The sequence below is a fragment of the Ciconia boyciana genome, chromosome 19, assembly GCF_034638445.1.
Source record: "Ciconia boyciana chromosome 19, ASM3463844v1, whole genome shotgun sequence".
NCBI lineage: Eukaryota > Metazoa > Chordata > Aves > Ciconiiformes > Ciconiidae > Ciconia > Ciconia boyciana.
Window position 1 is genome coordinate 7,761,644 of NC_132952.1, and position 12,990 is coordinate 7,774,633.

Here is a 12,990-nt window from a genome sequence, read left to right on the forward strand (position 1 = left end):
AGTTTCTATTAGTATACATACTAGGGCTTTTTTGAAACAACACTTGTTACATTGTTGTAGTCTAAACGTCTAGAATACTTGAAGAAAAGTCTTGATATCTAATAGTGATAGAACAGCTTTGAGTTTGGAAGCTGAATGTTAATTGATCAGTGTGCAGAGTAGTCTGCATTACTGTGGGTTTGCATTTGTTGCTTCTGTTGATCCAAGGGAAATTCACAGTTCGTCAAATCAAGGAAACCTGCTTTATTGTTAACCTTGTTATGAAAACAGAGTGGTACATGACACACATTTTATCATCAGAACTTGAACGGCAGTTAAACTAAGTATTTGTGTACAGCTTTTGTCCTTCTCCCCTGAAGTCTACAGTATGGACTCATTATGTTACAGGAGAAAGGGAGTCTTAAAATTGTAGAATTTTACTAATACCTTAAGCATGCTGTGAAAGGATGGAAGACTTGTTATCCACACTTACATTTAGAGAATGAGAATCTGATTTAAATTTTTCATTGTCCAAAGTGAAGAAAACTATTACATTTGTGTTAAGCACTTTTTAGACATTTTTAATATGGTCAAGAACCATGTTAGAAGAAACAGAAAGACAGAGGCAGAAATAGATTTATCCTGTTAAACAGGAATGAAGTGCCACCTTGCAGAGGCAGTTACCAGTTTTATAATAAAGTCTTTTTCTTGGATGAACTCAAGCTGTATGACAACTTTATAAAGGGTATAAGAGCTGAGGCCCTTGTCATGAAACAGAATAGATTTTTCCTTTACAGTTGATAGTGACGTAGGTAGATTAGTTTCTGAGGATGAAACTTCTCTCTGCACAGTGGACATTCTGTCTACAAAAAGAAAAGAAATTAGATAGATGTACTGAATTGCTGTATTTGAAAGTTTAAAAAAAAATCCAAACATAATTTTAGCTACTTCTAGAAAATAATCAGCATCCGTAATTAAACATTTTTTTCAGTCCGGTTTGTGACGCAAGCTGAACCATGTAGCACATTCTAAGCTAGCCTAATTTAAAGAGCAACCTGAGGTGGCATGGGTGTTTAAAATATGACCTTAAGCCATGGTCATTGTACACGGCATACAACACCTTCACCTGGAAGTAACTTCATCTTAGGTAAAAGTGACCTCTCAAATTTTCACCTTCAGGGAAGAAAGCCTGTCTAGCAAAATCACTCAAATGGTCACTGATGTTTTATTCAAATATTCTATTACTCTTGAATATTGCTAAGTAATGCTGCCAATATACTAATTTAAGAGGTAATGTGGTTTGTTTTCCTTCTTCATACTAAAAGTAATTTCCTTTATCTTTACTTGCAGCTGAACTAGAACTAGCAGACTGCTAGTCTCTTTATTGCCATCTTTACCCAAATCTCTAGTATGGCATTATGCGTGTTTTTACTCAAGTGTATTATAGCCTGGTTTCAGTGCAGAGTTCATTTGTTTTAGGATTGCAGGCAGTTTTTCCTCAGTTGCTTTGTCACAAGTTTATCGTAAGCAGTTTCCCCACAAGGGCCATGCTTTTACCTGCTATTTAACAAGCATTTCCTGAAGCGGTAAGCCAAAACAAACTGGATGAATTCTTAACAGTTCTCTTGGTGTTTGTTTGGGTTTTTTTTTAATCTAGGTAGAAATACTACTACTTCAGTTAATTTTGCTAACAGGTGGAATCAGAAAAAACTATAGTTAGAGCTGGTATGAGGAAACATTTATTCATGTACACTAGAACTAGAAGTAGTATTTAAAGATATTGACTGTGTGTTATAAGATACTCTTTGGTTCTCTTAAATCAGAGCTCTTAAATTTTTGTATCTTTACTTGGTGAATCCAGTAGGAGAGTCAAAGGATTTATTAGGTCAGCACATTCCAAAAGACTAAAAGTTACTAAAATGGTAACAATTGTTGTCAGTGTTAAGAAAAAACAAGCTTAAGTCTCTGTATCTTAAACAAAAAATCCTGTACCATGGATGTTGGACTGCTCTCAGAGTACTAAATTAGTCACCAAGCCTTTAGGGCAAAGAATAAGGTAAAGATGCAATTACAGTGAATGGATGTTTTCAGATCTGAAATATCGCTGTATAATGCATTTTTAGTACTGTCTACCTACAGACATGTGCATCTGGGACAGCTTTAGAGTGGACAACAGTGCAAAAAATGGCCTAAAATAAATGTCCTCTAACAGATATAGCTCTAGTGTCAGCTAGTACTCACAACTGACAACTGAAATTGTCAGTAGCCTTCTAAGTGTACTTGTTAACATTCAGATTTCTATTGCCTCCACATTATTTGAAGATACTTCAAGCAAGGAGTCAGCAGGACAATTTCTAATGCTAACTCCTTTGAAGTTCTTCCTTAATTTTCCAGTCAGAGGTGTTACGGGAAGTGAGGACTAATCTTCATTCTAGATTACAAGAACGACTTTTTTTAATTGATGCCCAACCACAAAAGGGACCACATAAGCTTGAATAAGGACACAGTGCAAAAGGATCATTTACCTAAATTATTCTAATCCAACTTTGAAAATGTGTGTGAAAACTTTAGTTCATGATGCTCCAGCTTCCTACTGGAAACTATAAAAGCCCAAACTAAAGTTTTGGGAGATAGATACAAATCCATTTTGCATCTGCTTGCTAATTATCAGCTTTGAGTGATATTTTCCCCTGTACTTGATTTTAAAGTGGACTAAGTTTTTTGCTTTTTAATTTTGGAATCATAAGAAGGCAGTATTTGGTAGTTAAAATTGTTGCATTAAGGATATTCAACAATCTTCCTTATGCTTTTCATCAAATATCATATTCTGAACACTGTAAGTGATAGGAAATCTGTGTATGGGAACTATTCCTCTAAGTCATTTCTTCTGATAGCTCTCTGGTTAAGAAAACGGTCTGGAACCCTTTCTATTACAGTCTAGCAGGACAGTTTCAATTTAAGGGGCCCTCTTTAGGCACCTGCTTCAGTGATACTCATTCCCAGCCTAGTGAGTCAGTTTTCTGAAGGGAGCCCCCACTAGCTTTCAGTTCTGTATCGCTGTGTAGCGAACCTGCACATCCAGCTGAAACTTCATAACATTTGCTGCCTCCATTACATTTCTCTTTCAGAAACAAACAGCTGATAAGCTGAAAAATGCTAACTGGAGGGGTGGGTAGTATGGTTTGTGTTAGGCAAACTATATTTTTTTTAAAAAAAAGAAGTATTAAATGAAACTGACTACCCAATAAGAAAAGCATCTCTTTTCACAACCTTGGAAAACACATCTGAGTAATTCAGTCATTACCACTCCTTCGCTGTAGCTAGATCAAAGTTTCTACCACAGCTTCCAACAGCATTCAGGCAAGACTGATGAACACTGGCTAGGTCTTTACAAGCAAATCTGAAGAGACTGTTGATGTTTCCTGATTTGTGTCAGGGTGGTGTTAGGAAGGCACTAGCTCATCGCAAGCTGCATTTAGTTTGTGTCTTCAAATGGTGTATCTATTGTAGGACTTAACAGCTTGCATAGGTATAACCTTGGTGCATTTAAATACAGGCCTTTAACTTCAGCTATACTGATTTTAGTGTCAAGATCGATTTTGGATCTTGGGGAAATTCTCTGAGAAGTTGTATTTGGTTGATTCTGTTCCACCACAGGCATACCAGTATCAGCGTAGGAAAATTTAAGGAGATCACACCACTCATTTCTAAAACAGCTGCAGTAATACATCTGAGTTACAGCACAGACATAGCCTCTGTGGCAAAGATTTTATTTGTAAGTAACAGTTGATGCCTTTTTTCTGGCAAGCAGTTTTCACTCTTTAGAGAAAATAAATGGACAACGTCTTATTCCATGATGTCTATAAAATCCTTAATGGATGAAAATTCTGTTGTATTTCATTAATGATGAGCAAAATCCAAGTTTAAAATAACATGTATAAGAGCTAGCTCAGTTTGGTTGTAACTTACTAATTCCTTTTTGCTGGAAATCAGGTGACGAAGGCTTCAGAACATTATCACTTTTGTTGTTTCTCTGCAGTCAGTATTATAGCCTAGGTCTGTAGATAAAGGAATTATCTTCATGTCTGACTTCCACAGTAGTCTGATTGCATTTCAGTAGTTGGGACAGAAAACTGCTCGCCTTATTTACCTCATCTATGTAATGCAGTCATTCTATTCTAATAAGATATATATGTGTCTTGGTAAACTCTCGCGTGGGGATTTTGGGTGCCTTAGTGCAAGAAAGGGTATTATTTCAACACCCAGGCAGACAGGTATTTTCAAGTAGAAATTTCATCACATTTACCCCTTCCAGCCTCTGTTTGTCCTTCTGTACTTACTCTGGTGTTACACCACTCCGTGATGCATTCCCAGCAGAACAGGTGGCCACAAGGTGTGGCTGTGGTGTGTCTCCGTTCTTCCAAACACAAAGTGCAGCGGGAGTGGCGCCCCGTAGTTTTTTCCTTGGTCATGTTTCTAGTTAACATAGTTATATATTACTTAATTTTATTTAGCCTGCTTGTAAGAAATATTTGACAACACAATCCTAAAGTAAACCCCACCTTCAAGTATTAACCCTCTTTATGAAGATCTCAAAAACATGAAAGCAAAGCATGAAATCTAAGAGATGCTTAAAACAGTGAGGAATGTGTCAAACATAAGTTAAAACCTGATGTAATTTAAAGTCAGTGTCTCTCTGGTGTTCTCCCTGTTCATGAAAGCTATTACATTTCCCACCACTGCTTCCACCTCTTTCCTAGTAAGCAAAAAACATCATACTTCTGATGAGCTAGGTTGCGGTGTAGTTTCCATTCCTGCCTTGCTCTCTGCTTCTGTTTGAAGCTGTACATCTGAACACCAATTGTTAGAAGAAGATGGAAGAGGGAAATTATTCCAAGAAACTTGTAACTTGATCGAATACTCTGATCTTCTCCTTGCAGTCCTCCAAAATGCAGCTACATAGTTCACAGAAACAGAGATGTTTTGTTACTATGGTTTTGTGAAACTATGCCCCCCGCCCCAATAAACTCTTGATTTGGGATGCTCATTTTTGTCCAAAAAATTGACACATTTCTAGGACTTACCAACCTGCTGTCTCTCAGGAGGTCTAATGTGTCCTGGATACATCTCATTCAGTCAAGCTACACCTAACTGCTGTTTGTGCAAGGATCAGTTGTCTTGAGTTGTCTGTCTGTCCATCAAAACTGCTGCTTTAATCAGTTTGGTTTTGTTATGTAGCTCTGAGCAAATAGTCAGACACCTCTTTTCCACGTTGATGTTGGGAATTGTGGAGGAGTCTTCTGTCTATACACGTTTCTGGGCCAGTGGCTGATGTTTTTTGGAAAGATACTTATTGAAAAGACCATGTGCAATTAAGCTCTTCATATAGAAAAATGCTATCTAAACGTACCGATTTTTGTTCAAAATTATATGAAGTATTTCCCATGGATTTCCCAAGCCAATTCTCACTTTTTGTGTATTTGTAGAAGACAGACTGGACTAGACAGTGTTCATAGTTACACAGGGTATTAACCTCTGACAGTGCATTCGCATTTACTAGCTGTTAACCTGTCGACTGCAGGGACTCGTAACCCCTATAGATAGTATTAAAAATTTCCCTCTCACCCAGTCTGCTCTGCCCATATTATAATCAGCTATAGCCAAATTCTATATCCCTTTTACACACATGGCATCCCAAAAGAGGCCAAAATACTGCAGTGGACACCATCTTCAAACAAGAAACACATCCACTTACATACGTGATTCCTGTGATTCTTTTAGAGAGGTGATAAAAAGTGCCGCTTATATAGAATACTGCCAGATGTAGTCGACGAAGCAAAGGTATGCATTGTTTAAGAACATACACAATTTGTAAGACTGTTTTCTTCTGCTGTTCTGTAAGCTCCCCAACTTGTTTCTGTATCCAGTTTTGTATTAAGGTCCTACTGGATAAGCCAAGTGCTGGGTTGCTCTGCGAGGTTCTGGACTCGTCAGCTTCTCTCTGCAACTCATGTTCCAGATGCAGCAATCCCTTTTCTAAGCAATAGGGTACTAGAGTATGAAGAGAAACGAAGATGGCCCGTCGAAGAAAAGAAGGTACCCTTTTCTTGGTTGAGTCAACTTGAACAATGTTGACATACTCTTCACCCAGAGTCTGATAACCTAAATAACGCGTGTAACAAAAAACATGGGGTAAGACGACAATTGCAATATCATTCTCTGTATGGTTGAGCAGTGGTGACAGGCTGCTCAGGTCAGAACACATCAGCTTTCAGAGTTTCAGAAATAGTTGCCTTTTTTGGTGTTGAATGAGGCAAGCATTCTGTTTACATCAGCATCTGCAGCATCAGTATCTGCAGTCGTTTTAGGCTCAAAGCAGGGATACTTTTTCATAGTGTCATAGCATCCCTTTTTTAAGAACTTTTGCTTTTAAAAGATACGTTCTTTTAAATCTGGGCTGATAAACTGCTGCATTTGATGGATCCCTTCAGCCCACAGTTTAGTGGTTTCATATGTTAGTGTTGTTAAACAATGTAGTGGTTTCATATTTAATAAAAGGCATTTATAGAAAAACAACAAACGAACAAAAACCCCGCATTAAAGAAAATGACTGTCGGGCAGTCTCCTTCCAGCAAACAGCAGCCGCCCAGCACACAGCTCATTTTTCACGCTGTTGGGAGAAATGCTAAAAACGAAGCTACGAGGCACGTTACCTGACAAAGTGGTAAGGACGAAGTATGCTACATCCGAAAGCAATTCGATCTCTTTCCTCCATTCCAGCCACTTCTTGGCACCTAAGGGGTCGGGACCACGGCAGTTACTTTACGTGAAATCCGCGCTGACCTAAGCCCCTCTCCGGGAGCTTCTCCCAGACCCTCCCACGCTGGATTAACACCCCTCGCCCCCGCGACGGATCGGCACCCGATCCGAGAGCTGTGCGGGAGCACGGAGCTGGGGCGGGTCCGCTGCTATCGCCGGATTTCGGAGCACCGACGACGTCCCTGCAGCCCCGCCCGCCCACCACAACGCCGAGCCCGGCGGCCCAGCGCCTCGGCAGGGCTCGGGGTGGGGAGAACCCCCCCCACGGGAGGCGTTACCCGCGAGCCCGTGCAGCGCGGTGCCGGCCCCGCTCCGCAGCCCGCTCCGGTACAGCTCGTCCTTCTGCCCGCAGCGCACCAGCTGCGCCGGCCCCGCGGCCGCCGGCGCCATCGCGCGCGGAGGGAGACGTAACTCCGGGCGGCCGCCGCCGTAACTCTGCGCGGAGGCAGACGCAGCTCTGCGCGGAGGCGGTGCCGCCCTCAGAAGGGGCGGTGCGCAGCCCGCGCGCTGGGAGGCGCAGGGATGTTGCGTCATTACGGACCTCCCACGAGGAGGGCGGGCGGCTGAGGAGACGCTTCTTGAGAGCGCGGGAGCCGTTTCCCTCCGCCGCCGCCTCAGCGCTGCAGCCGCCGTTCTCCGCCGCGGCCTTGGCGCGGCTCGGACAGCCCTTGGCTGCGGTGCCGCCTCGCTCCAGGGAGGCGGCGGTCTGGCGGGCTCCCCTCGGGTGCCGCAGGGTGGCTGTCCCGCAGCGCAGCCAGCGCCTGGGCTCGGCGCTGCTGCCGGGCAGCGGCGGCTCCGCAGCCCTGGCTGCCTCCCCCAGCGCGCTTCTTAATGCGGCCGCAGAGCCGGCTAGCCCGGGCTCGTCGCCTCCTCCCTGAGGGGCGGCTGCGGGGCGGGAGGGGGCGGCGGCCCAGAAACCCGGGCCGCGTCTGGCTGAGGTGAATTGTATGGGCCAGGCGAAGGCGGGAGTCCGGGCTCCCCGATAGCCGCGCTGGCGGGCCGCCGCGGCGTGGCGGGGCTCTGCGCTGCTGGAAGCGTGAGCCGCTGGGAGAGCTTGGGAGTGCTGGCCGGCGGTATGTCAGCCCTCCCCAGTGCCCTAGCTGGAAGGTGCGTCCTTGTGTGGGCTGAAGGGATCCAGCCTTTGGGAGCACAGCGCTTCTTGTCCCTGAACGTCCCTCTGCCGCAGCGTGTCAGCTGGGTGGTTTCCTTTTGTGGTTGATTCAGTGGTAAAAGGTGGGATTTGGAGGGAGAAAGATGAGCGAACATAAGCGTTAAGACCTTAGTCAACAGCGTTTCTGATAAATTGCTCTTGATGTTGTGTCTAGTGGCTGGCTTACTTAGGGAATTGAGCGTGGACTCTTGTCGTAAGGCTTATTGGCCTCTTCATGGAGACAGCCCGGATCCCATTACCTACTATGAGGCTGTTGCAGGTGTGACTAGTGTTTAAAAAAAATTTTTTTTCTTTGTGTGCTCCCTACAAACAATGCCCTTTTTAACAAAGGTAGCAGCATTCTGAAAATGTTTACTGCCTATACGCATCTTGAAGTCATACATTCATTTTTGTCAAAGCACTTTTTTTTTCTTAGCAGATTTTAATGTCATGTAGTTATAAATTCAGTTTTGCAACATGCGGAAGTGAAGGGGAAGTTAAACAGTTCTGTAAGGTAGCTGATTTATTTGACAAAACTAGTTTCACTTGGTTTAAAGTAGATGTTTTCCAGAAGAGTTTACAGACTAACGTTGCGGTAACTCACTTGAAAGTAACGTGGCGGAGTTGGAGCTTGTGCTTGTTTTTTTCTTCTCGGTGCTGAGAAGCAGAAAGAAAGGCTACCTGCTGACAAACACACACAAGTAGACTGGATATTTGTAGTCCTTCAGTTTTCAGTAGTCTGTTATTAGCAACATAGCTTGGGACATCAAAGCCCTAATTTAACTGTACCAAAAGTGGTAAATTATAAGTAAGGCTGTGATGAATCTTGCAGTTAAGTAATGCATTCCTATCCCCTCCCTCCTTGCCCCAGATGCAACTCAAAGTTTTATTTGCTAGTGTATGGAAGTGTGTATAACATAAATGAAATTGCAGATTGTTCAATCTATAGCTATAAAATCAATGCAATGAAGGAAAACATTAGAACTTTTTATTTAGTAAAACAGTAGGGGGAGCACCTGCACAAGAAAATATCCCATGAGAAATGGGATATGGAATGTGAAATTTTCACATTCAGCGTGCGCTTCCCACTTAAATCTTGACGTGTCATGGTGATCTGATACGTCCCAAGCTAAGAAACTTGAAGCTGCTACCCTAAATTATAGCATTTTATAAAAATACGAAACTAAAACCAGTTAACTAGTCTTTGGATCATTTTGTTCAGAATTCCAATTCACCTTTTACTTCCCTATGTTTTGATTTTTGTTTAAAGTGAGAGCTATGATTTCCATGGTATCTCATGTGTCCAACAGCTTAATTGTTAAGAAAAATACCAAATGTGGGAAGACTGTGGTTAAAATTAGAGGACTTGGTAACTTTCTCACCACAAAAATAATGGTTGCTATTTCAACATTGAACAGGCAGTGCAACAAGTGCATCCTAACCATAATTTAATCTTTTGATTGACTGTGATAGGTAGTATTTCCTTTGTCTCGTGTCCTATGACTTCCTTCAGCAGTCGGGAGGTTAATATCTCTTAAATCAGTTGCACCTGAGAAAATTGGAACACAAGATATCTAAGGGGAGTTAGGAGCAAAGGGTGACATTTTGTCAGAGCTACTAACTTAGGGTGATATCTGCTTGGTTGTGAACAACTGTTAGAGAAGTTGATTGGAGTGCTAGGTGTAACTTCTCATTTGTGCTCTGTATGAGATGTGTCTTACTAAGTGTGCAGGGTAAATGTTTGTTGCCATTTTATTGAAGTGGGTAAATATGGTTTTCTTGTTTTGTAGGTCAAGAAACCAAAGAAGACCTCAAGAGACTTTTTTTGCAAAGCTGAAATGCTGGCCAATGAGCACTTAATTATTAGATTGGAAACCATTTATAAAGCTGAAGATAAGTTTAGGCTTCTGAAGGTCAGATTTTCATTCCTTAAAAGTTTGTTATTTGGGGGGGATTGTGTGGTAAATAATACTCTTTCTTTTTCTTTTTGGTAGAGTTAGTTATTTTTAACAGCACAGTCAAAGTGTATCTGAAAGCTGTAAGAAGAATGCGGTAATAAACTCTTATGGTCCAGTAGAAGTTTGTGTAACTGATTTTGGGGTCTGTTCCTACTTTTTGTGGTAGAAAACCCAAACTGACCTTAGTAACAGCTGCAAATCCAAATTGTAAGCAGTTTTCAGTGCTGTATGGTAACTGCTTCAGGCTTGTGTGCATTGTGTATTCTTTGCATCAGTGTTTTCCTGATGTTTTTGAATTCGGGCATTAACTGTTCCGTATCACCTAGGGTTCCAGGCTGCCAAGACTCTGTTCCCACAAATGTTAAAACATGTGTTTAACTTCTCTGTATGTGACCATTCTTGACAAATTAAATGGATTTTGTTATATTCTAAAAGTTAAGTTGGCTTGTGATATTTTGAAGGGTGGGGGTTCTGTCGAGTATGGCAATAAACATATGTTCTCTGCTCAAAAGGAGGAGAGTTGTTCAAATCTAGGAAATAATTTAAAATATTTTTTTTTAACTGAGGAGATGACATCATGCCAAATAACCTCTCTGTTTTGGGTAGACAACTTTCATGTGTATATACCATTGAGGACAATTGACCTCTCTTTTAGTTAGCTGCTTGCCTGCACTGAAAGTTGCAAGTAAGAGAGGGAAAGAACTCTCCCTCTGCCACTCGTGTTGTAACTGATCATTGTAGTAATGAAACACATTCTTGATTTCCAGCATTGTGAATTGCTTAGGCAGCTGTTGTGTTTCACATGAGAAGTTGCATTGGCATGCGTGTATAACAGTAATGATGTTTCTATACTTATTTTTTTGTCACTAAAATACATAATAAATCAACATCACTATCTCTTCTTAAAAGATGGGGTAAATGGAGAAACAAAGAGGTGGTGTGACATCTAGAAACTAATGAGTTGGAAATACTCTTAATTCAGTGCTCTGTCTACTGGAACGGGTCTTTTTGCCCATGCAGCATTGGGTTATATTTTTAAGTGTTCTGGAGTGTTTAAGTGTCTATGTCAATATGTTGTTTAAAAGAAAAATGAAGTACCTAAATATATTTTATTTTTGAACGTGACAATCTCCTGAATGCTCTCAGAAAAAAGGAAACCGTTTATATCCATATTACAGCTACTCATATATGCTTTTGGACAGTTAGCTGTTATTGCAGGACAAACCCTCGCTACTGATAAGAGGCTGCTCTTATGAACAGTCCTATAGTGGACAGGCTGGTTTTTTTATTAGCTTGTTATTAAGGGAATGTTTTGTAGTCTATTTTTGCTCTTCGTAAACAAGTAACAGTTAAGAAGTGTGACTATTCAGGGAAAAATGCAAAACAGGTAAATTAAAACAACAAAAAATTAAAAGCATTAGGTAGGACTTGTTAGTTGAGAAGTAATAAAGTGAAACAATTTAATATTAAATATTCAATCCTGCAAACTCTCGGGGAATTGCAGGATACTTGGCTAGTGAAAGAGACTTCTTCATTTGGTCTGCCTTCCACTTTTGCCTTATTTATTCTTTCTCTCACTTTTTTCTCTTTGTTCTTCTTGTTAGTGCCTTGGTAGTTGTGCTGCCATATGTCATGTGATGAAATTTCTTCTCCTGAAACTAGATTTTGCAAGGGAATAAAAACCACTGCCTGTTGAGGGCCAGTGTTGTGCTGCAGGTGTCAGTCTAAACTCAAACTTGTGTTCATTCTGCATATTTCAGGTAATTTCCCTTTCTCTGAGGAGGTTGCAGGAAACCAGTTGTCTTAGTTTTTATTTTGTGGAGCTGGACTTATTAATCAAAAGGACTATGAAGTGGTACTTTGCACAGTGATTTGTGACTGCTTGATTAGAAGTGAGGCTGAAACTCATTGGTAGTGAATTGGAGTTCTGTACGTATACATGCTAAAGATGATACTGTTCCATGATCGCGTGCAAGTGAGGAGCACTGGCCAGTTCTTCAAAGTCTGAGGTAGGAAACATGAATTGGCAAATGTTTTGCAATGTGTGGAGTATCCAATGAATTACGCCTTACTTCTGTTTTCTCACTTCCATATGATTCTGCATGCTTCTTTTTTGGAGACTAATGATTTTGAAAGAGCAGAGCTGTTCTATGAAAATGGATTTGTAAGTAGTCCTTTCTTGATAGTCATATGAATGTGACATGAGATGGCTCTTGTTCCAGTGCTAGGCAGTGTTTTAATGTGTTAGTGTAGCTGGAGCTCACCTCTCACTCGAAGGAAGTTTTATCAACCTATATTTGTAAGTGTTGTTTTTTCCTTTTGTTTTACCTTTTTTTTTTAAATGTTTCTACTGTGTAGAAAGTTTAGATCTTCTGAATGTAGCCCTCTGTGTTGTTTTATACTGAGATTTTTTCCCTGTTTGCTTCACAGAATTTGCTATGCATAGAATTTGGGCTAATGAATGCTGCAACATTTACAGGCAATACTATTTTGTACAATGGGGTACATATAATCTGCCAAATAAGAATATGTATTCATTCCTGTGTGGGGACACACAACTCCCAGACAAAACCTCCCAACAAAATCACTGCTGGGACTGGGGAGTAGCAGAGGGAAATTCTACAATCAGAATTATTTACACCCCCCCCCCCAAAAAAAAAAAAAAAAAAGGAGGTATTTCACATGGTCTGGGATTATTCCTTGTAGATCCGGGCCAAACCTGCTTCTCCCATAATTTCCATCCTCTGGCAAAAACAAAATCATGAGTTAAAAGGTTTAGAATGAGAGAAGTGGCTGATCTAAATGCAGACTGTACAAGTAGTGTGTTTTTGTAAGAAGAAATATGCAATGTATTTACCAAAATAATAAACCAGCACTTTTTCCTAATCTAATACTAAGCAGTTAAGTGTGTTAAGCTGAAAAAACACAGTAGCCATACCTTAAGGACCTGGGGCTCTAGTACCTTTCAAATGCTGCCTACTAACCTGATGAAAGTCTCTTGAATACACTGTAACATGAGAATTATTGTGTTGATTATTGGCCCACAATGATCCTTTACCAATGTGATGGTTCAGCTGATACTAG

General features: G+C 41.0%; 2 protein-coding genes across 6 annotated transcripts in view; one reads left to right on the top strand and one right to left on the bottom strand.

The window, feature by feature from the left end:
- Nucleotides 1–223: 223 nt before the first annotated feature.
- PEX10 (peroxisomal biogenesis factor 10) lies at nt 224–7,265 on the bottom strand. Its single transcript, XM_072884288.1, has 6 exons — nt 7,077–7,265; nt 6,693–6,773; nt 5,735–6,141; nt 4,759–4,934; nt 4,320–4,455; nt 224–842 (listed from the first exon to the last, which is right to left on the bottom strand). The coding sequence occupies exons 1-6, from the start codon at nt 7,186–7,188 to the stop codon at nt 771–773; spliced, it is 984 nt and encodes a 327-aa protein (XP_072740389.1). The 5' UTR covers nt 7,189–7,265; the 3' UTR covers nt 224–770.
- Nucleotides 7,266–7,367: 102 nt separating this feature from the next.
- The window catches only part of PLCH2 (phospholipase C eta 2), a 128,460-nt gene continuing 122,837 nt past the window's right edge, over nt 7,368–12,990 (top strand). For 4 of the 5 annotated variants that reach the window (XM_072884282.1, XM_072884287.1, XM_072884285.1 and 1 more), the window contains exons 1-3: nt 7,368–7,905; nt 9,739–9,861; nt 11,667–11,915. The gene's annotated coding sequence lies outside the window, so the exon portion shown is untranslated. Of the gene's footprint in view, nt 7,906–8,194; nt 8,229–9,738; nt 9,862–11,666; nt 11,916–12,990 lie in introns of those variants that run through there. The other variant, XM_072884283.1, reaches the window with a different exon arrangement.

Bases quoted from the DNA above. Each gene is read 5' to 3' on its own strand.
- PEX10 (XM_072884288.1), bottom strand. From the start codon at position 7,188: ATGGCGCCGGCGGCCGCGGGGCCGGCGCAGCTGGTGCGCTGCGGGCAG. The intron at 6,774-7,076 runs GTAACGCCTCCC...CCGACCCCTTAG, and splicing joins CGCGCTGCACGGGCTCGCGG to GTGCCAAGAAGTGGCTGGAA. The intron at 6,142-6,692 runs GTAACGTGCCTC...CGCGTTATTTAG, and splicing joins CGTCCTTACCACTTTGTCAG to GTTATCAGACTCTGGGTGAA.